Below are 22149 nucleotides of genomic sequence, written 5' to 3'. Positions count from 1 at the left end.
CCGGATGCCTCTCGAGTGGCTATGCATCCAGCCCGCTGCTTCAGGTACTAGCGGGCTGGCCTCGGCACGGTGTCGGGGAATTACGGAACACCGGGTAACGCTCCTACCGCCTGTTGCTGCCCCCCTCCCCGACGGGAAAACGGGGGACAGTTTTATCCAGAGCCTTTTTCTCTGCCTGTAAAAAACACAAGCAGAAAAAGGCTCACCTGTAAAAGAAAACCCAACCTCAGGGTACTCACCTGACGGTCCGGTTCATCCTGTAACGGGACAGCCTAACTCCCGTGGCAGCCGCTGTTGCACTGCTGGCGTAATGCCGCGCCTGCGCACTGAGCGGGTTCTTCACGTAGTCACTCACGTGACTCCGAAGTAAAATTGTATACTTCCCCCCCTACATTTGCACACATGGCAGTGATGTACACACCACATACACAGAACAATGTGCGCATGCTGCCAGCTATGCAACTCAAATAGATTGCATGATATCTACTGTTTTGTTGAACAGGATAGCAAACAACTGGTCAATTTCAGGAGAGGGATGGTTATCCCTGCATATCCTTAATGTGTATGAATTATATTCTCACTTTTTTGTAATGATCTTTGCAGATATTATGGCAGGCATCAACGCTGAAGCCCCAGTTCAAAGCACCTTCCTCAATTCTTGCTCAATTCTATCTTCGTTCTTGGATTCTTGGTCCTCCAAAATATTCCAAATGGAATTTAAACTGGAGGTGGTGAAGGGAGGACTTAAGCCAGAAAGGGTTATTGGGAAGAAAGAGCTACCATAAAGTTAGTTGCATCTGGTTGGGTAACTATAGTTGGGTGAAGATTATTCCGTGCTTTAATTGTGCGGGGGAAGAACGAATTGCTGTACACATCTGTCTTTGTAGCTGGGATCACAAATTGGATCGAATGCCCTTGTCTGCTCCTAATTGGTTTGGGTTTGGTGTAGGTTTTGTAATCTATGTCGAGCTGACCATTTAACATTTTGTAAAACCAGGTCAAACAGTGAGCTTCATGTTCTCTCTCAAGCTCTGTCTTCCAAGGTGGTTCAGCCAGCAGAGCTGTTGTTCGTGGATTCTAACGACTTATTGAATCACATTTCCTTTCAATGACCTTCCCTGCAAGACATTTGGCTCAATGTGGATTGCTCATCAAAATCAAGAGCCACGTCACTCAATGGCTGCCATTTGGTTGCTGGTGTTTGCACAAATCCATCTAGCATAGCAGGTTGCTACAAACTGCCAAATTCCAGTCATCGACATGATGCAGGTTCTGGTAAAATATCCACTGAACATTGTGTGAGTGGAATTTCTCTATTTCCAGTGCAGCGCTGAGCTGATGTGTTGTCAGCTTAACAAGCTCATCAGGAAGGCTGGCTCCATCCTGGGGGCGGTGTTGGAGTTGGATTCACTGGATGTGGTCTTGGAGGGGAGGATGCTCCTCTGACTCCCCCCCCCCCCCCCCCCCCCCCCCCCACGCCAAATTTTGCAGATCCCCAATCCTTTCCACTCGCCACTTTAATTTAATGTATCTTATGACTGTTGGCAGATCAGTTATCAGTTTCCCTCCAGGGATAAATAAAGCTCTATTGGATTGTATCGTATCATAGTGTCTGCTAAGTAATGGCACCAGTAATTCTTGCAAAACCCGCTGGTATTTGGCCAGGAACTGAAATGTAGTCAACCCACTCAGAATGCAGCATCTCAGTGGACATTCTATTCATGAGTAGATGTTGAGCCATGAGGTGTCACAACTACCTTCAGCTCCATCCAGAAAGGAGCCATATATGTAATATTTCATTGCTAAGGTTGCCAAACAGCTAGTGTCGATGCAGTTCATGCTCTGAAAATTCGCTTTTGAATTCACTAAGTGGACATTTTCAATGAGATTATCCTTAGCAAACAGTAAAAATCTCACTGATCCTTGCAGAGTTCAGGTCAAGTTATTCCTTGAATGCCACAGATTTAGTGTGGCCTCCTACAAAGTGTGTTTCTTCTCTTTAATCCTCCTGCGCACCCTTGGCTGAGTTTTCCACCCATGCTTTATTGCAAGGGGAATTCCCTTAATGCATTTGCACAAAAGCCTCAAAATCTTCAAAATATCCTTTAGCATTTGCAGTACCATTCCAGCTACTTCTGTGACTTGAACCAAGATTAGCAAGTTTAAATACACGTGGAAACAAATAATATCAGAAACAAAATAACAAACCAGATGGTCCTTTTATAATGTTGATGGCGGATATACTCTGCATTTTGAGTGCCACATGAAAGTTTACTGCAGAAAATAATAGGTTTATGGTGCATGAAGCAATGTAATAGCCACAAAGAGAGGATGGGTTATCAGGATAGTCAATAGATAATAGACAATAGGTGCAGGAGTAGGTCATTTAGCCCTACGAGCCAGCACCACCATTCAATGTGATCATGGCTGATCATCCACAATTCTGCCTTCTCCCCATATCCCCTGACTCCGCTATCTTTAAGAGCTCTGTCCAGCCCTTTCTTGAAAGCATCCAGAGAACCGGCCTCCACTGCCGTCTGAGGCAGAGAATTCCACAGGCTTACAACTCTCTGTGTGAAAAAGTTTTTCATCATCTCCATTCCAAATGGCTTACTCCTTATTCTTAAACTGTGACCCCTGGTTCTGGACTCCCCCAACATCGGGAACAATCTTAATAATCTTATTTGTTTGAATAAGATTCCCTCTCATCCTTCTAAATTCCAGAGTATACAAGCTCAGTGGCACCATTCTATCAACATATGACAGTCCCGCCATCCTGGGAATTAACCTGGTGAACACAAGAGACTGTGGATGCAATAATCTGGAACAAAAAAACAACTGGTCAGGCAGCATCTGTGGAGACAAAGAGATGGTTGATGTTTCAGGAGCTGAAGGTAGTCCAACAAGGATCACATTGAATGGCGGGGCTGGCTCAAAGGGCTGAATGGCCTTCTGCTGCACCAATTGTCTATTGTCTAAGTGGGACAGGCCCACAATCTCTTTTAAATTCATCCAGTGAATTGGCCTATCTTGATTCCCCTAATCTGGGAAAAAGACTGTGCATTTACCCCATTTATTCCCCTCATGATTTTATAAACCTCTATAAGAACACACTAGATAGATAGATAGATAGATAGATAGATAGATAGATAGATAGATAGATAGATAGATAGATAGATAGATAGATAGATAGATAGATAGATAGATAGATAGATAGATAGATAGATAGATAGATAGATAGATAGATAGATAGATAGATAGATAGATAGATAGATAGATAGATAGATAGATAGATAGATAGATAGATAGATAGATAGATAGATAGATAGATAGATAGATAGATAGATAGATAGATAGATAGATAGATAGATAGATAGATAGATAGATAGATAGATAGATAGATAGATAGATAGATAGATAGATAGATAGATAGATAGATAGATAGATAGATAGATAGATAGATAGATAGATAGATAGATAGATAGATAGATAGATAGATAGATAGATAGATAGATAGATAGATAGATAGATAGATAGATAGATAGATAGATAGATAGATAGATAGATAGATAGATAGATAGATAGATAGATAGATAGATAGATAGATAGATAGATAGATAGATAGATAGATAGATAGATAGATAGATAGATAGATAGATAGATAGATAGATAGATAGATAGATAGATAGATAGATAGATAGATAGATAGATAGATAGATAGATAGATAGATAGATAGATAGATAGATAGATAGATAGATAGATAGATAGATAGATAGATAGATAGATAGATAGATAGATAGATAGATAGATAGATAGATAGATAGATAGATAGATAGATAGATAGATAGATAGATAGATATAATTTATTGCCACACAACCAGGGTTGGTGGAAATTTGGGTTGTCAGCAGTAGTACAATAATAAAGAACACACAATAAAACTGTAACACAAACATCCACCACAGCATTCATCACTGTGGTGGAAGGCACAAACATTTGGCCAGTCCTCCTCCATTTCCCCCCCGTGTACAGGACCAGAGTCCAGAGTCAGTCCAGGATCGGCTCTTCCTCACCGGAGACCGCGGCTTTAAGATGGTGTAGGCCGCAGGCCGGCAGTCGAGATTTAAAGTCTCCGCCGCAGCCAGAAGCACCGTAGACTGCAGGGCCGGCGGTCGAAGCTCCCCCTCCAGGGGTGATGTTAAGTCCACGCCGGGCCCGCAGTAGAAGTTGGCCGCGGGCCGGCAGTGATGGCTTCAAGTCATGCGCTCCAAGTAATAATATCTTAGCCTGCCCAACCACCCCCTGTAGCTCACGCCACTGAATCCTGGCAACATCCTCATATCGCTTCTCTGCACTCTTTCTAGCTTAAAGGCATCCTTCCTGTTGCAGGATGACCAAAACTGAACATAATACTCCTAGTGAGAACTTGCCAATGTGTTATACAACAGTAAGATAATACCCAATATTCAATAGCCTGGCAGCTGAAGGCCAACATGCTAAATGCTGCCTTCATCATTCTACCGACCTGTGACAACACTTTCATGTACTTGACCTCCTAGATCCCTCTGCTCTACAGCACTTCCCAGAGCCCTTCCATTGAATAGACAATAGACAATAGACAATAGGTGCAGGAGTAGGCCATTCGGCCCTTTGAGCCAGCCCAGCCATTCAATGTGATCATGGCTGAACATCCCCAATCAGTACCCCGTTCCTGCCTTCTCCCCATATCCCCTGACTCCGCTATCTTTAAGAGCCCTATCAAGCTCTCTCTTGAAAGTATCAAAATAACCGGCCTCCACCGCCCTCTGAGGCAGAGGATTCCATAGACTCACCACTCTCTGTGAGAAAAAGTGTTTCCTCATCTCTGTTCTAAATGGCTTACTCCTTATTCTTAAACTGTGGCCCCTGGTTCTGGACCCCCAACATCGGGAACATGTTTCTTGTCTCTAGCGTGTCCAAGCCCTTAACAATCTTATATGTTTCAATGAGAACCCCTCGCATCCTTCTAAACTCCAGAGTGTACAAGCCCAGCTGCTCCATTCTCTCAGCATATGACAGTCCCGCCATCCCGGGAATTAACCTTGTAAACTTACGCTGCACTCCCTCAATAGCAAGAATGTCCTTCCTCAAATTAGGGGACCCAAACTGCACACAATACTCCAGGTGTGGTCTCACTAGGGCTCTGTACAACTGCAGAAGGACCTCTTTGCTCCTATATTCGATTCATCTTGTTATAAAGGCCAACATGCCATTTGCCATTCACTCATGTTGACCAACATAACAAGATTCCACAATAATTCTTGATAACATCTTCACTGTCAACAATATCTTCTATTTTAGTAGAAACAAGGAACTGCAATGCTTGTTTCTAACTAAAGAGAAAAAGTGCTGGAGTAACACAGTGAGTCAGGCAGCATCTCTGGAGAAGATGTTTAGGTGACGTTTTGGGTCGGGACCCTTCTTCAGAAGGATTGTGGAAGGTGGGAGAGAAAGCTGGAAGAAAGGAGATGCAGTAGAAAGCCTGGCAAGTAGCAGGTGGTTATTGTGAGGGGGAGGGAGGGGGGGTGGTTTGGTAGGCAGATGGTTGGTCCAAGGCTAGAAATAAAACGACAATATGTGAGACAAAAGGATGCAAATTATGGAACTAGTGGAAGGAATGTAGGTGGAAGGGGACTAGAGAGGGGGGGGGGGGATAAGTACGTTCATGCGGGCATGGGGGGGGGGGGGGGGCTGGTGGAGGAGAAGAATGGGGGATGGGGAGGTTGGTCATTACCTAAAATTGGAGAATTCATTTTATGAGGTACCAACAAGTCCTTGAGATGTGGCAAAAAATGCACCAAAGAGGAAAGTAAATAAATGAAAAGACATAGAAGACAATATAACCATATAACATATAAGATAACCATATAACAATTACAGCACGGAAACAGGCCAACTCGGCCCTTCTAGTCCGTGCCGAACACTTATTCTCCCCTAGTCCCATCTACCTGCACTCAATGGTGGAGGAGAATCGAGATTCAAGAGAGTTTATTGTCAAGTGTCCCAGATAGGACAATGAAATTCTTGCTTTGCTTCAGCACAACAGAACATAGTAGGCATGAATACAGAACAGATCAGTGTGTCCATATACCATTATATAAATATTTACACACATGAATAAATAAGCAGCTAAAGTGCAAATAAACAGATAATGATCTATTAATGTTCAGAGATTTGTTTCAGTTGAGTTCAATAGCCTGATGGCTGTGGGGAAGTAGCTATTCCTGAACCTGGACGTTACAGTCTTCAGGCTCCTGTACCTTCTACCTGAAGGTAGCAGGGAGATGAGTGTGTGGCCAGGATGGTGTGGGTCTTTGATGATGCTGCCAGCCTTTTTGAGGCAGCGACTCAGTAATATGGGAGAATGCTTTTGTGGTGTGTAAATGAAAGCATGTATCTGTTGAGCAACATGTAATCATGTAGGTATATGCCAGTTATATTAACGTATTATTTTTTGTTCCCATTTCTCTTCCTCGTCCCGTTCTGTTCGGAAATATGCAGGAGTTATGCCAGTTCCAGAGCAGCCATCTGCATCTGAAAAAAACAACTTGCTGAGCCCAATGCTGACTGCTTCTAATGGAGATGGCTCTGAGCCAGAGACCACTTCTGCTATTCTGGCTTCAGTCAAGGAACAGGTAGGTGCTCTGGTTTAACCTCCTTAAATGTGCATCATACCAAGTGCCAAACTGTGTGTGTGTCCTTGGAGTCTTTTGACAGAGATGGATTGAAAATGATAAGCAAATCCCAATCTCATGACTGTCTGGTACGAAGGTATTATTTAAAAAACTGGGTTATTTGGCCAGAGTTGCTGATCTGCTGTGAACGTCCTGGAGTTGATAATGAATAAAAATTAATATTGAGGATGTTACTGCATGCACCATTTTATAAAACAAAAAGGGACATTAATTTTCTAGGTACACACCTGTTTATTGGTTACAAAAATATTCGGGAGTGGTGGGATGGCAGGTGCTATCTGACTGATCCTCAGAATTCATCCACCAGGACAATGTAGTGTCTGTTTAGTTACTAATTGGTATTGGAAGATGGCTGTTGTAACGATGGATGTTTTGGACAACCAATAAACTGGTTTGGGGAAGAACGTTTGGGGATTAATGCTCCCCAGGAATGCATTGGAACTGCTAAATATAGTGGATAAATGCTTTCATGTTGAGAAGTGACTGTTTGACTGTTAGTTCCAATCAGCAAGTATGAACAAATCCTTATTGTGATTTTTGCTTCAGAAATGCAGCAGGCCATTTTGTTCATCAGCATGCACAGAAAGATATTTATATCACAATGCTTTCTAATGAGTTGGTATTTTTGTTTTCAAGCTATGTGAATAAAACCTCTGGAAATTAACTGTTTTGTTCTGGATGTTCTGGAAAAATAAACCTAGATGAGATTAGGTTTATTTTTTTTAATGGTTTTCAGATTCACTTTGATTTCTGTGTGGATGTGAATTTGCGAATATATCCTTCAGGGGACTGAATCTCTTACAATTTTTTTTATTGAAAAAGAATATTATTTGTGTTTCTGGTATCCTTCAACTTTAACATACCAAAAGCCGAAGGAAACTGCCGAACGTATGGAATGCACTAAACAGTTTCTTGTGTTATGAGGTTCCATTGTCAATTTCCTGTGAACCAGTATTGCAGATGTTCGAGTGTAATGGATATTTTAGTTACAATAACGTTATATACAATGTGAGGCATATCTTCCAATGCACATAATTTTGAAGACGTTGAATTATAGAAACGATTTTTGCTTATTCACAGCAGTGGAATGATCTATTGCTGGTTTCTGACTCAAATGTCATGTAAGTGACAATATCTGCAACTACAGCACAGGGAGATTGCAATAATAAATCCTCTAGATTGACCAAAGGATGGCAAATAGATAACAATGATTTACATTGAAGGGAAAGTGGCAAAACATTTTGATAGATGGTGGCAGAATTGTTTAATAGCTGACATTTTACTGGACTTCTGCAATTTCACTTTTAATCTTGGGTTTTTTGATCTCTGCTGTATGGTTCGCAAACTTCTGTCAAAAAAAGATGACAGTCAACTGAAGAGTATTAAAGGAACTATCTTTGTGCGGGAGGGGGTGTTGGTGGATATCTTGCAACCCAATGGCATGACCATTGAATTCTGATTTTTCAAGGAATGCCCCCTTTATCGGCCCCATGCTATTTCCACTGCCCCCTCCCTACCCTGGTGTATACACATTATAGCCACCATCTTATAAGGTCGTAAGTGATAGGAGAAGAATTGGGCCATTCAACCCATCAAGTCTACTCCACCATTCAATCATGGCTGATCTATCTCTCCCTCCCAACCCCATTAGTCGAGGCCAGTTCATTGGCTATATTTAAGAGGGAGTTAGATGTGGATCTTGTGGCTAAAGGGATCAGGGGGTATGGAGAGAAGGCAGGTACGGGATACTGAGTGGGATGATCAGCCATGATCATATTGAATGGCGGTGCAGGCTCGAAGGGCCGAATGGCCTACTCCTGCACCTAATTTCTATGTTTCTATGTTTCTATCCTGCCTTCTCTCCATAACCCCTGATGCCCGTACTAATCAAGAATCTATCTACCTCTGCCTTAAAAATATCCATTGACTTGGACTCCACAGCCTTCTGTGGCAAAGAATTCCACAGATTCACCACCCTCTGACCCTCTCCTAAAGGAACGTCCTTTAATTCTGAGTTAATAATGAGGTAGTTGTGAAGTGCTAGACTCTCCCACTAATGAAAATGTCCTCTCTACATCCACTCTGTGCAAGCCTTTCACTATTTGGTACATTTCAATGAGGCCCCCCTCATTCATCCAAACTGCAGCAAGTGCAGGCCCAGTGCCGTCAAACACTCATCATATGTTAACCCACTCATTCCTGGGATCATTCTTGTAAACCTCCCCTGGACTCTCTCCAGAGCCAGCACATCCTTCCTCTGATATGGTGCCCAAAATTGCTCACGACACTCTAAATGCGGCCTTGACCAGTGCCGTATAAAGCCTCAGCATTACATTCCCGGTTTTGTATTCTAGCCTTCTTGAAGTAAATGCTAGCATTGCGTTTGCTTTCCTTACTATTGACATTCTTTTACTACTATTCTGGTGGCCCTGCTGCTTTCCCTTCCTCTCTAGACATTCTTGCCATAGAGGGAGTACAGAGAAGGTTCACCAGACTGATTCCTGGGATGGCAGGACTTTCATATGAAGAAAGACTGGATAGACTCGGCTTGTACTCGCTAGAATTTAGAAGATTGAGGGGGGATCTTATAGAAACGTACAAAATTCTGAAGGGGTTGGACAGGCTAGATGCAGGAAGATTGTTCCAGATGTTGGGGAAGATGCTGTGCCACCATTATAGGATATTTTGCATCCACTGATTTGCACTATCTTCCCTGACCAATGTCTCCTTTAAACTTCATTCATAGTAAACGGTTGTACAAGTTTAACTTCATCACTGGCTGTGCTATCTTGCTGTGCATGAGTTGGCAGGTGTGTAATCTACATTAAAGTGTGTCTTCAAACCTAAGTTGGCTGCAAAGGATAGAAAGACAGTATATAGAAACATAGAAAATAGGTGCAGGAGTAGGCCATTCGGCCCTTCGAGCCTGCACCACCATTCAATATGATCATGGCTGATCATCCAACTCAGTATCCTGTACCTGCCTTCTCTCCATACCCCCTGATCCTCTTAGCCACAAGGGCCACATCTAACTCCCTCTTAAATATAGCCAATGAACTGTCCTCAACTACCTTCTGTGGCAGAGAATTCCACAGATTCACCACTCTCTGTGTGAAAAATGTTTTTCTCATCACGGTCCTAAAAGATTTTCCCCTTATCCTTAAACTGTGACCCCTTGTTCTGGACTTCCCCAACATCGGGAACAATCTTCCTGCATCTAGCCTGTCCAACCACTTAAGAATTTTGTACGTTTCTATAAGATCCCCCCTCAATCTTCTAAATTCTAGCGAGTTCTAGCAATATAACTACAAACATTTAAATGGTTTAGTAGCTAATATCCAGAAAGCATGTGCAAAGCCCCACCTCAGGGTCAATGCCCTCACCAATTTCCTTTCCCACTTTAATCAAGAATTGATTTTGTGGAAGAGAAAAACTGGTTATTAATAGCAATAAACAAAATTCATTTTGATAAATTCATTAAATGGCCCAGTAGCTTGAGATAAACTTCTTGCAAGATGTTAATGTTACCAGGGCAATCGATTTCCACACATGAATGTGCCTTAATTACCAAAAAGTAAAATCACTGAGTTGATGATTCCAATAGACAATATAGACAATAAACAATAGGTGCAGGAGTAGGCCATTCGGCCCTTCGAGCCAGCACCGCCATTCAATGTGATCATGGCTGATCATCACCGATCAGTACCCCGTTCCTGCCTTCTCCCCATATCCCCTGACTCCGCTATTTTTAAGAGCCCTATCTAGCTCTCTCTTGAAAGTATCCAGAGAACCTGCCTCCACTGCCCTCTGAGGCAGAGAATTCCACAGACTCACAACTCTGTGAGGAAAAAGTGTTTCCTCGTCTCCGTTCTAAATGGCTTACCCCTTATTCTTAAACTGTGGCCCCTGGTTCTGGACTCCCCCAACATCGGGAACATGTTTCCTGCCTCTAGCGTGTCCAAACCCATAACAATCTTATATGTTTCAATGAGATACCCTCTCATCCTTCTAAACTGCAGAATGTACAAGCCCAGCTGCTCCATTCTCTCCATGAGCTTCAGTGGACATTCTGGATGTAATGATATGCCTTTGCAATGCCTGCTTGCAGTGGTGGGACCACTGCTCCTTGATGTAGCTCCAGAACTCAAAGTTCGTCTCCTGGTTGGATCAGTGGTGGGCTTTACCAATATTAATGGGATGAGAGTGTATTGGAGCGAACACTGACATATGAGAATTATCGGATGCTGAGAAGGAAATATGACCATTTACTGGAGCAATTTGTGCAAGAGTCAGGAGAAATTGGAGTTCTCGTCCCAAACATTAAATATCACTGATCACTGATCAGACTGGGAGATTTAGACTTAAACTTGGAACACGGCTGCATGAGTACGGGTTTGGCTGTGGAATGTGACTCAACTGGCCATTATTTGTATGCTGGAAGCAAAGCTCCAATTTGCTGCTAATTAAAGACTCTGGTTCTCCACGGTGTTTGCTTCTCTAAGAATAATCACATGTTGGTGAACATGAATAAATTTGAACAAAATACAGCAACTGTGTGACATTTTATTCCCTTTACTTCAAGAGTACTAATTTACACTGGTCAGCAATTACTTGGCTGTGCAGCACCTACCTAAATTACATTCCAAAGGAATGTCAGATATGTTTTACCACTCAGGCCTGACCATGATTAGAAAGATGGATTGAAATTGGCTGTGATCCAAGTAAAGCAGATAATTTGATCTAGAAGTGGTTCATATCAAGGAAAAGACAGCTGCAGAATTGATCTTTTCCTCGATATTTGAGGCTGTCATTCCAGGCCATTCATTCCTGAAGACGTTGCTGCCATTTAGTTGGATACTGTGAAACTTAACATCTATTACTCTCCTTTGCTTGCTTTACAAAATGTGTCAATCTGTTTTAAATTTCCAGTCCCAGTCTCAGTAGGATTTTGGAGGAGAGAATTTGTATTGCCATTGTTCTTTAGGCAGAAAACGTGATGCTTGAGATCACTCTTGAACACCCTGGTTCCAATTTTAAGATTTCTTGACTTCCCTGCCAGTGGAAATAGCTCTTGGTTTGTTTTGAAGCACAGTTTGTCATTCTCTTGATCCTTTACATTGAAGAGAATCCGTCGTGCGGCCATTTGAATTTTAGCTTTTGTATTGTTCGTGAACACTATCCTGTCTTTGAACCTTGCTTGATGTGTAGAAAATGTAGGAGCATAATGTAGGCTGGTTCTCAATTTAATTTATTTCAATCACATATCCTAGGCACTGATATCAAGATAGAATTATACTGTTAGTATTGTCTACACCACTGATTTAGAAGATGCTATTATAAGCAATCTAAAGAACCACATTATTTTCAAAAGCCTTTGTGATTAAGACATGAAATTGCTTATAATTATGAGAAATAGCGTTATGAGAAAATTAGATACAAAAAGCAAATATAACTAGATACTTCAGATGAAGTAGCGGAGATTAGGAAGGCTATGTTAGAATAATATAAGACTTTCCTTCAACATAACAGGAGACTGCAAGAGCTGTTCCAAGAATATAAATGAAGACATTTTCCAGCATTATCCTAGTTATGGTGTGTTGAAGAAGGTATCCCAAGCAACTAGGAAGGATCAAAGGGAATGGATTGTTCTGAGACAGAAGGGAGTATGGATTTGACAAAATGGTTATTGAGCGCTTTGGTTATATACCATATATTTCCTTATGGCATAGAAAGAGGTCATTTTAATCCATGGAGTTTATGTCGGTTCACCGAGCAATCTGAGCAATCCCACTCCCTACTAATTGTCCTTGTCACTGTTTCTCCACATCAACGTTCCCAGATTCTGCCACTCATCGACACACTAAGAACAATTTATAGAGGCCGATTAACCTACCAACCTACATATGTTGTGATGTGGGAAGAAACCAGAGCATGAAGGCAAATCCATGGTGGTCACAGGAAGAATCAGCAAACTCTGTCCAGAGAAGACCCAAGGTCAGCGTTGAACCTGGATCCCTGGAGCCATGAGGCAGCAGCTCTACTAGATACATAGTCAAGTCAAGTGAAGAGACTTTATTGTCATGTGTCCCAGATAGGACAATGAAATTCTTGCTTGCTGCAGCACAACAGAATATTGTAAGCATAAATACAGAACAGTTCAGTTCAATATACACATAAATAAGCAGATAAAGAGCAATAGGCTGTTACAGTTCAGAGTCTGTTTGTTGGAGAGTTTAATAGCCTGATGGCTGTGGGAAGAAACTGTTCCTGAATCTGGATGTTGCAGATTTCAGGCTCCTATTCAGGAAAATAGAATTGATACTGCATACTAAATCTGCCAGCATTTATTGGTGGAATCGCATTGTTCCTATTCCACCACACTTTCCCCATTGGTCTTATCCACCACTCTCGTTCAAGTGCCTATCCAGTTTACATCTGAAACCCTTCTTCAGACTTTCTTCTTAAACCGTCTGTGCATGAGTGTAGCCTTCCTTGTGTTTATACATGTGTGTATATATTTATATAATGGTATATGGACACACTGATCTGTTTTGTAGTCAATGCCTACTATGTTCTGTGTGCTGAAGCAAAGCAAGAATTTCATTGTCCTATCAGGGACACATGACAATAAACTCACTTGAACTTGAACTTGAACTTTATCTAATCCAAATATGAAAACAACTCGAGGTTTTCGAGTCTAACTTTACTGCTCATCCCTTTACCATTCCAGTAAATCTTCATCTTGAAGGTTTCCATGTACATCTTGCGTGACAACCAGAATTCGATGCAGCACTCCAGTTAAGAGTGAAAGTATTTTCTCCAGCTTCCACAGTTTATTCCACTACTTATAAATCCTAGAATGCACAAACACATTACGAACAAGTTTTGGAACCCGTTCTTTCACTTTCCAGTAGCTTTGCCCACGTGCACACGGTTCCCTCTCTCATTCAGTTTTTAAGAAGGAACTGCAGATGCTGGAAAATCAAAGGTACACAAAAATGCTGGAGAAACTCAGCGGGTGCAGCAGCATCTATAGATGCTGCTGCACCCGCTGAGTTTCTCCAGCATTTTTGTGTACCTTCCCTCTCTCATTCAGTTCACTATCCGTGATTGCTTGCTAAAGGAACACGGGAGAAATCTGAAGATTTCTTTTCCATATATGATGTTCTGCCATCATATAAAAGGGAATGCACTAAATACTTCATAAAGTCTATGTGTTAGACAGGTACATGGATAGGACAAGTTTGGAGGCATATGGACCAAACGCAGGCAGATAGGACTAGTATAGCTGGGGCATGTTTGCTGGTGTTTGCCAGTTGGGCCGAAGGGTCAGTTTCCACACTGTATCAACCTATGACTCCATGACTCTAAATATGTTTTATGGAAAAGATCATAGAAGTGGGACTATAGTACATAAATTTGGTTGAAAAGTTAATACCTGAAAGGTCTTATATTCTACAGCTTTAAATGTTGTAAAGCCATTGGACCTGTTACATCTTTGTTTTTTTATTGCTGATGTTGGCTTTCTGAACCTGATCGGCTTGGGCCTTCAAACTGCTGAGATAACAATGTGATGTGTTTTTGAGTGCAGTGAGCATGGCAAAGTTGGACTCAGGCTATATATGTGCACATTTATGTTGCCTCTATATTCTTCAATCCACATAGCTGTCGAGCAGCAGTGAGATTTAAAACCAAACAAACCCTAGAGCGATGCATTGTGATTTAATTGGAATCCTATTGCTATCTCAAATAACCTGCTCAGCAGTGTTGTTTAAATTATGTTGCTATCTACATTGCCAGATGCATTTGATAAATTTGAAAGTTATTGTAGTTCACAAAAGTCACAGCGTAAATATATCAGATTAAAGTTTTCATAAATGAAATGGATCTAGTAACACATCGAGGTCAGTACAATGTTGATATTACAATATATATATATATATACAGATGATTGATATTATTTCATCATTCTGTTTGCATTGTAATACCAATGAGATTTTAGAAATTCCCCATTATTTGCATTCCTTCACTCTTGTGACATCAATACACAGAATAACACACTGCCTTGTCATATTACATTGCATTTGCTCTGGCAAAAAAAAATGACATTTTCATGTCCATTCGTATATTTGGTTGACGTTTGATATGCGAACGTGCATCATTTTGTTACAGTGTTTTTTAATCAAGATACAGTCTTGAGAAAGCCCATGGACTTTTTAGATTGAAGGGTACAATTTCCCTGCCTTGGGGTGGTACAGTGGCGCACTGGGATAACATTAAACTAGTGGATGGGTGATCGATGGTCGGCTTGGACTTTGTGGGCTAATGATCCTCTTTCCACGCTGTATCTATAAACTAAACTCACAAAGAAAAGATTAGGAATTAAGCCCATTTTCAAGAAGGTTATCACAACCAATGTTTAATTAGCAAAGAAATATTATTGTAATTGAATCAATTTAGAATACTCTAAAGTGGTTTAAGAATGCCAAGGTGAGAACGTTAGAAGGGGTAGAGGATGTAGCCTGGCAAGTAATAGCTGGAGACAGGTGTAGGGGGGGGGGGGGGGGTTGATAGGCTGATGGTTGGATAAAGGCCAGAGAAGAAAATACTATAAGAGTGACACAAGGGATTGAAGAGATGCGAATTGTGAAGCCAGAGGAAGGAATGCAAAACCAGGTACAAAACCAGTTGGGGCAGAGGGAAGAGAGAGGGGAAAGAAGAAAAAGATGGGATGGGAGAGAGGGGGTGGCTGGTAGTTACCTAAAATTGGAGAATTCATTGTGCGATGGGTGCATTTAGTTGCCATTAATACAGTTTCATTATATGCCCCTGTCCCACTTAGGAAACCTGAACGGAAACCTCTGGAGACTTTGCCCCACACCCAAGGTTTCCGTGCGGTTCCCGGAGGTTGCAGGTGGTTGCCGGAGGTTGCAGGTAGTGGAAGCAGCTAGGGAGAGTGACAAAAACCTCCGGGAACCGCACTGAAACCTTGGGTAGGGCGTAAAATCTCCAGAGGTTTCTGTTCAGGTTTCCTAAGTGGGACAGGGGCATTACAAACACAACCTTCTTTTTTGTATGTGTTCTTTTGTTTAGAAGCCAGTATTATCAACAGATATTAACAGAGAGCATCACAAGTACCCATTCAATAACTCATGATTCTCATCACTGCTGCGCAGACAGTGCCAGCCTCGACATGTTGCAAACTGCGAAGATGGAGGGTGATTGGTGGCATTGTTCAAGAAAGATGCAGAATAAAACGATGTTGCTTCAGGAGATTGCAGGAGAAGATTGAATTGCCCGACTCCTACTTTAGGATTAGCATATTTTTAACATTACGGAATGATCTGAATAATAGTAATTGATCTATACAAAACATGGCATGACTTTACAAAAGGAGTGTATTTAGTTGAATTCATGATTTAGCTTCCAAGGTTGCTGCTATTTGGCAATACAATATTGGGTTTTGGGTTACTTGGAGGCGATTTAAGTGCTGATGACATCCACTATTCAGTGGGGTCATTGTTGGTTGCAACTGTTCAAAAGTAAGGGTTTATATTCGCTGTAATATTAGGAAACTTGGCCAACATTATTATCTGTGAATACAACAGCAAACAATAAAATGCAGCAAGTGTTATGAAACTATGATAAAAGTATACCCAAAAGGGAACTTTGATTTTAGTGTTCTCATTTGACCAGGTATTATGGAATTTGGGAGGTCATGCTGCTGTTATATAAGATGTCAGTGTGGATACATTTTAGAGTATTGTGTTCAATTTTGTGCACCATGTTGAACGAAAGAGTGTAGAGAAGCTTTATGAGGCTGTTGCTATTCTCGTGGGCCCAAACTATATAGAAACATAGATAGAAACACAGAAAATAGGTGCAGGAGGAGGCCATTCGGCCCTTCGAGGTAGCACCGCCATTCATTGTGATCATGGCTGATCGTCCCCTATCAAATTATCTATAAAGAGAGGTTGAGCAGGCTAGGTCTTTATTTCTTGGAACACAGGAAGATAATGTTCCCAATGTTGGGTGAGTCCAGAACCAGGGGCCACAGACTTAGAATTAAGGGGAGGTCATTTAAGACTGAGGTTTCACCCAGAGAGTTGTGAATTCATGGAATTCCCTGCCTCAGAGGGCAGTGGAGGCCTAGTCACTGGATGGATTTAGAGTTAGATAGAGCTCTAGGGGCTAGTGGAGTCAAGGGATATGGGGAGAGGGCAGGCACGGGTTATTGATAGGGGACGATCAGCCATGATCACAATGAATGGCGGTGCTGGCTCGAAGGGCCGAATGGCCTCCTCCTACACCTATTTTCTATGTTTCTATTTTTCTAAGATAAGGGATTATCTTATAGGGGTGTATAAAATCATGAGAGGAATAGATTGGGTAAACGCATGGTGTCTTTTGCTGGGAGTAGGGGAGTTGAAATCCAGAGGACATGTGTTTAAGGTGAGGGGAGAAAAATTTAATAGGAACATGAGGGGTAATTTTTTTACACAAAGGGTGGGGGTGTATGCCAGTAGGGCCAGAGGAAGTAGTTAAGGTAGGTACTATCATAATGTTTAAGAGACATTTGGACAGGTACATGGATAGCATAGGTTTAGAGGGATATTGGCCAAACGCAGGCAGGTGTGACCAGTGTAAATGGGACATATTGGTCGGCATGGGCAAGTTGGGCCGAAGGACCTATTTTATGCTCCATGACTCTATTACAATAGGTACATGGATAGGATAGGTTTAGGATATGGGCCAAATGTAGGCAGGAAGAACATTTTGGGCGGTGTGGGCAAGTTGAGAGGAAGGGCCTGTTTTTACGCTGTGACTTTATTTGCAAAATAGACAATAGACAATAGGTGCAGGAGGAGGCCATTCGGCCCTTCGAGCCAGCACCGCCATTCAATGTGATCATGGCTGATCATCCCCAATCAGTACCCCGTTCCTGCCTTCTCCCCATATCCCCTGACTCCGCTAGCTTTAAGAGCCTTATCTAGCTCTCTCTTGAAAGCATCCAGAGAATTCCACAGACTCACCACTCTCTGCAGGTGCAAGAGACTGTAGATGTTAGAATCTTGAACTAAACCAATCTACTGGAGGAACTAAGCGAGTCAGGCAGCATCTTTAGAGAGAAATGTTCAGGAGGTTTTGGGTCAGACCCTTCTTCTGGACTCATTGAATTCTCTAAATTCAGGTAACCTCCCACCCAGTCCTTCTCTAATCCAATCCACCTGTACATTATCTTCTTTCCCACAACACCCCACCACCTCTCACCCAAAACCCACAGACTACACTCATTGGACTCTTCCCCTGCCCCGGCCCAAAGCCCTCCTCCCAACCCTTTCAGCCATAAGGTAGAGTTAGCTGCTCCTCACCTTCCTTATTTGGGCCAAACTCTATTTTCTTTCCCATCAGATTCCTTCATTCTCAGCCCCTGGTTACCTCCATCCATCCATCACTGCCCAGTTTCCTTTGTTATCTCCACCCCTGACACAAGACACTGGTGGACCCACCTATCATGTGCAAAATCCTACCCCAGTCCCCTTTCCCTTTAAACTGGTTCTCGACCGCGCCCCACTTTTTCACTGTGTAGGAAGAGTCTCAACCCAAAATGTTGATTGTACATTCCCCTCCACATATGTTGCCTGAACTGCTGAGTTATTGTAAAAGATATGTTCAAAGGCAGATACATTGGATTAGCTGCAATAAAGTTGCATTTGGGGCCAGGAAATAATTGCTTTTTCTCCACAGGTGCTGCTTGACCCATTGAGTTTCTCTAGCATCTTGATTTTCACTGGAGTATCAAACCACCTTTGCAGATGGTTTGATAGTTTGTCCTAATAGAGTCAAAGAGTCATATAGCATGGAAACAGGCACCTCAGCCCAACCCATTCACGATGACCAAGATATCCCATCTAAGCTAAACTTATTTGGCTGTTTGGCACATATCCCTCTTAACATTTCATATTCATATACCTGTCCAAATATCTTTTAAATGCTGTTATTGTACCTGCCTCAACTATCTACTTTAGTTTAGTTTAGAGATGCAGTGCAGAAGCAGGCCCTTTGGTCCACCGAGTCTGCACCAACCAGCGATCTCCACCATTAACACAATCCTACACACACTAGGGACAAGTTACGTATACACCAAGCCAATTAACCTACATACCTGTACCTCATTGGAGTGTGGGAGAAACCCACACGGTCACGGGGAGAACGTACAAACTCCATACAGACAGCACCCGTAGTCAGGATCGAACCCGGGTCTGGGTTCTTCTGCATGCAATTCCATATATTATTTCATCTCTGGCCTTTGTCCAACTACCTGCCCATCAACATCCCCGCACCCCCCACCCTCCCTCCCCATCACCTCTGTCACTCTACAGGCTTTGTGCTGCTTCTCCTAGCTTCAAACCTTCCCCCCCCCCCCCCCCATCCCCACCACAATCAGTCTAACGAGGAGTCCCAAACAAAACATCATCTATCCATGTTCTCCAAGGATGCTGTCAGACCCGTTGAGTTGCTCCAGCAATTTGTGTCTGTTTCTTTGTAAACCTGCATCTGCAGTTGTACATTTAACTGCAGACCATCTCTTTGCCTCCACAGACGTTGCTTAATCTGAGTTCATCCAGCATTTAATTTTTTGATTTTTTTACACCAGCTAATGAAGATGTGTTACACAATTAATATCAGACCTGCACTTTGAAACACTGATTTGTATGAATGTTTGTAAGGGAAGGGAAATTAGCACTGGGCAATTAAAGTCAAAGTTAGCACCTAACATATTGTGACGGTACGAAGGTTCTTTGTTTTCGGGAAGGAAAATCTCGGAGGTTTTCTCAGCAAGAACTTTGGCGAGTTAAAATCGACATTCAAGGATCAGAGGGCTGAAGCAGGTGTTCCTCGGTGAGGCAATTATCTATATACTATTAAAACTCTGTGGCTGCCGCCTGCCATCCGGCTGCCGCCTGCCGTCCGGCTGCATTTCTGCCTTTGATTCATTGCCACGCCGAATCCAGACGCTCAATCGCCGAGATCTTTTCCATTTCGGTAGAGATTTCACTTTTCTTTCTAAGCATCCGCTCCTCATTACATTTTGTCGTGTTTAAGTACACGTTTTTAATCAAATCCTTCTCTCTCCCCCCCCCCCCTCAATATTTCAAAAATAAACTGGCTTCTCACCCATAGAAGCAGCCATTTCGGTAGACATTTCACTTTTCATTCCAACTATCCACTCCTCATTAGATTTCATTATGTTTATGTCCACATTTTTCATTAAATCCTTCTCCCCCCCCCCCACCCCCCCACTCACTCATTTTGTCGACTCCATGTTTCGTTATGTTCTGTCTCTATCTGGACTATACATAATGGACGATTAAAGCAGTCTTGCTTACTTGAACTTTATTGTCTTTGTGCAGTCATCCTCCGAACTGGGCCGCGCCCCCGGTGTCACCTCTAAACCAGTCCCCCGTACAACAGTACTTAAATAAACAATCCTATTGTTACATCTTTCTTTTTCTTTTTTCAAGTTAGTTTTTTTTTTTTTTTTTTTTTTTTTTTTTTTTACCAAATTGACTATTTTATTTGTCCACATTACAGGGCTTCTTGCAATCAAAAATTAATAATACATTTTGAAGAGAGTCCTCAGGAAGTAATAAGTGGTGGGCCCTCAGCAGTGGTGGGCCCTCAGCAGTGGTGGGCCTTCAGCAGTGGTGGGCCCTCAGCAGTGGTGGGCCCTCAGCAGTGGTGGACCCTCAGCAGTGGTGGGGCCTCAGCAGTGGTGGGCCCTCAGCAGTGGTGGGCCCTCAGCAGTGGTGGGGCCTCAGCAGTGGTGGGCCCTCAGCAGTGGTGGGCCCTCAGCAGTGGTGGGCCCTCAGCAGTGGTGGGGCCTCAGCAGTGGTGGGCCCTCAGCAGTGGTGGGCCCTCAGCAGTGGTGGGGCCTCAGCAGTGGTGGGCCCTCAGCAGTGGTGGGCCCTCAGCAGTGGTGGGGCCTCAGCAGTGGTGGGGCCTCAGCAGTGGTGGGCCCTCAGCAGTGGTGGGCCCTCAGCAGTGGTGGGGCCTCAGCAGTGGTGGGCCCTCAGCAGTGGTGGGCCCTCAGCAGTGGTGGGGCCTCAGCAGTGGTGGGCCCTCAGCAGTGGTGGGCCCTCAGCAGTGGTGGGGCGTCAGCAGTGGTGGGACGTCAGCAGTGGTGGGGCCTCAGCAGTGGTGGGGCCTCAGCAGTGGTGGGGCCTTGGCGGAGGTAAAGCCTCCCGGCGGCAGTGAAAACTTATAGGTCAGATGACGTTTCAGATTGGGACACTTTATCAGACGATGTTTGAGTCAGAAGAAGGGTTCCAACCCAAACGTCACCTATTAGCTAAGTTACTCCAGCTTTTTTGTTGTCTATCCTCGACACTATTCTACGTTCTATGCATTCAGCTCTCAAAATAACTCAAAGATAGAATTTGGAAGCTTTGCATTTATTGAGTACCTGTCCTGATCTCAGATTGCCAAAAGCACTTCACATATAATAAAATACATTGGAAATGTAGCTGTTGTTACAATAATGAAAATTTCCAAGATCATGAAGAGAGTAAAATGATTTTGATCAACATTATCTGCTATTTATTGGATGAAAGATGGTTCTTAGAAATAGTAAAATGGAAGAGACTAGATCCTGGTTTAATAATGTGAAAGATGACAGTCCTAACTCTGTCGACTTAAGCTCTGTCGAGGCTTAAGTGGATTGCTAGCCATTGTTTTTGCACAAGGTGACAGGAGTGAGATTTAAACCACAGTCCTCAAAAACAAAGATGAGATTGCTACAGCTGCAAAGAAAGGGATTCTCTTAAGTTCTTTCTGCAATTAACGTATCTAATTCACCACAAGGAAATTGTGTTGCTTTAAAATGTCAGATTTATGGTAACCCACATCCATTAGTTGCATTTTCATTACAAAACAACATGAATGGGTATTTAACTACTTGTCATGTGGAAGGGTTTTCTTGCTTTCAAATGCCGATTTCTTTTTAAAAGTAGACACTTTTGATTTTCGATCAAACAACAGCCAGCCAACTGATCATCACTGTAAATCCAGAATCTAGCAGTGTGAAGATCGACGCAAAATGTTGGAGTAACTCAGCGGTAGTAGCAAAGATACTACTACAATCTTTGATAGTGGTGGGTAGTGTTCTAGTACATTGAAGCGCTTTTGGAAATGTTGCATGACAATGGAATAGAATATGAGGAATACAATAGGTTATTACTCTTCATCCCCAGTTTGATGTAGACCCTGAGGCACGAGGGAAGTTAGATTTGAATGGGGGATGATGATGGTGGTGAGTTATCTCCAATATCCAGTGTGGTGTTATATGATAATGGTATCATCTGGTAACAGTGCTAATAGTATTTGTCTCAGAATTCCAGGACATGAACAGCAGA

The 22149-nt window shown here is 42.6% G+C and overlaps 1 protein-coding gene across 5 annotated transcripts in view; it reads left to right on the top strand.

Moving 5' to 3' along the window:
* Window positions 1-22149, top strand: part of ctnnd2 (catenin delta 2) — a 1121748-nt gene that overhangs the window by 239343 nt on the left and 860256 nt on the right. For all 5 annotated transcript variants that reach the window (XM_033017096.1, XM_033017092.1, XM_033017086.1 and 2 more), the window contains exon 3: window positions 6540-6673. In XM_033017096.1, the coding sequence (XP_032872987.1) occupies window positions 6540-6673 (134 nt within the window). The remainder of the gene's footprint in view (window positions 1-6539; window positions 6674-22149) is intronic.

This window comes from Amblyraja radiata, chromosome 2 (genome assembly GCF_010909765.2).
Source record: "Amblyraja radiata isolate CabotCenter1 chromosome 2, sAmbRad1.1.pri, whole genome shotgun sequence".
Taxonomy (NCBI): Eukaryota; Metazoa; Chordata; class Chondrichthyes; order Rajiformes; family Rajidae; genus Amblyraja; species Amblyraja radiata.
This window is presented reverse-complemented; position numbering and strand designations above follow the sequence as displayed.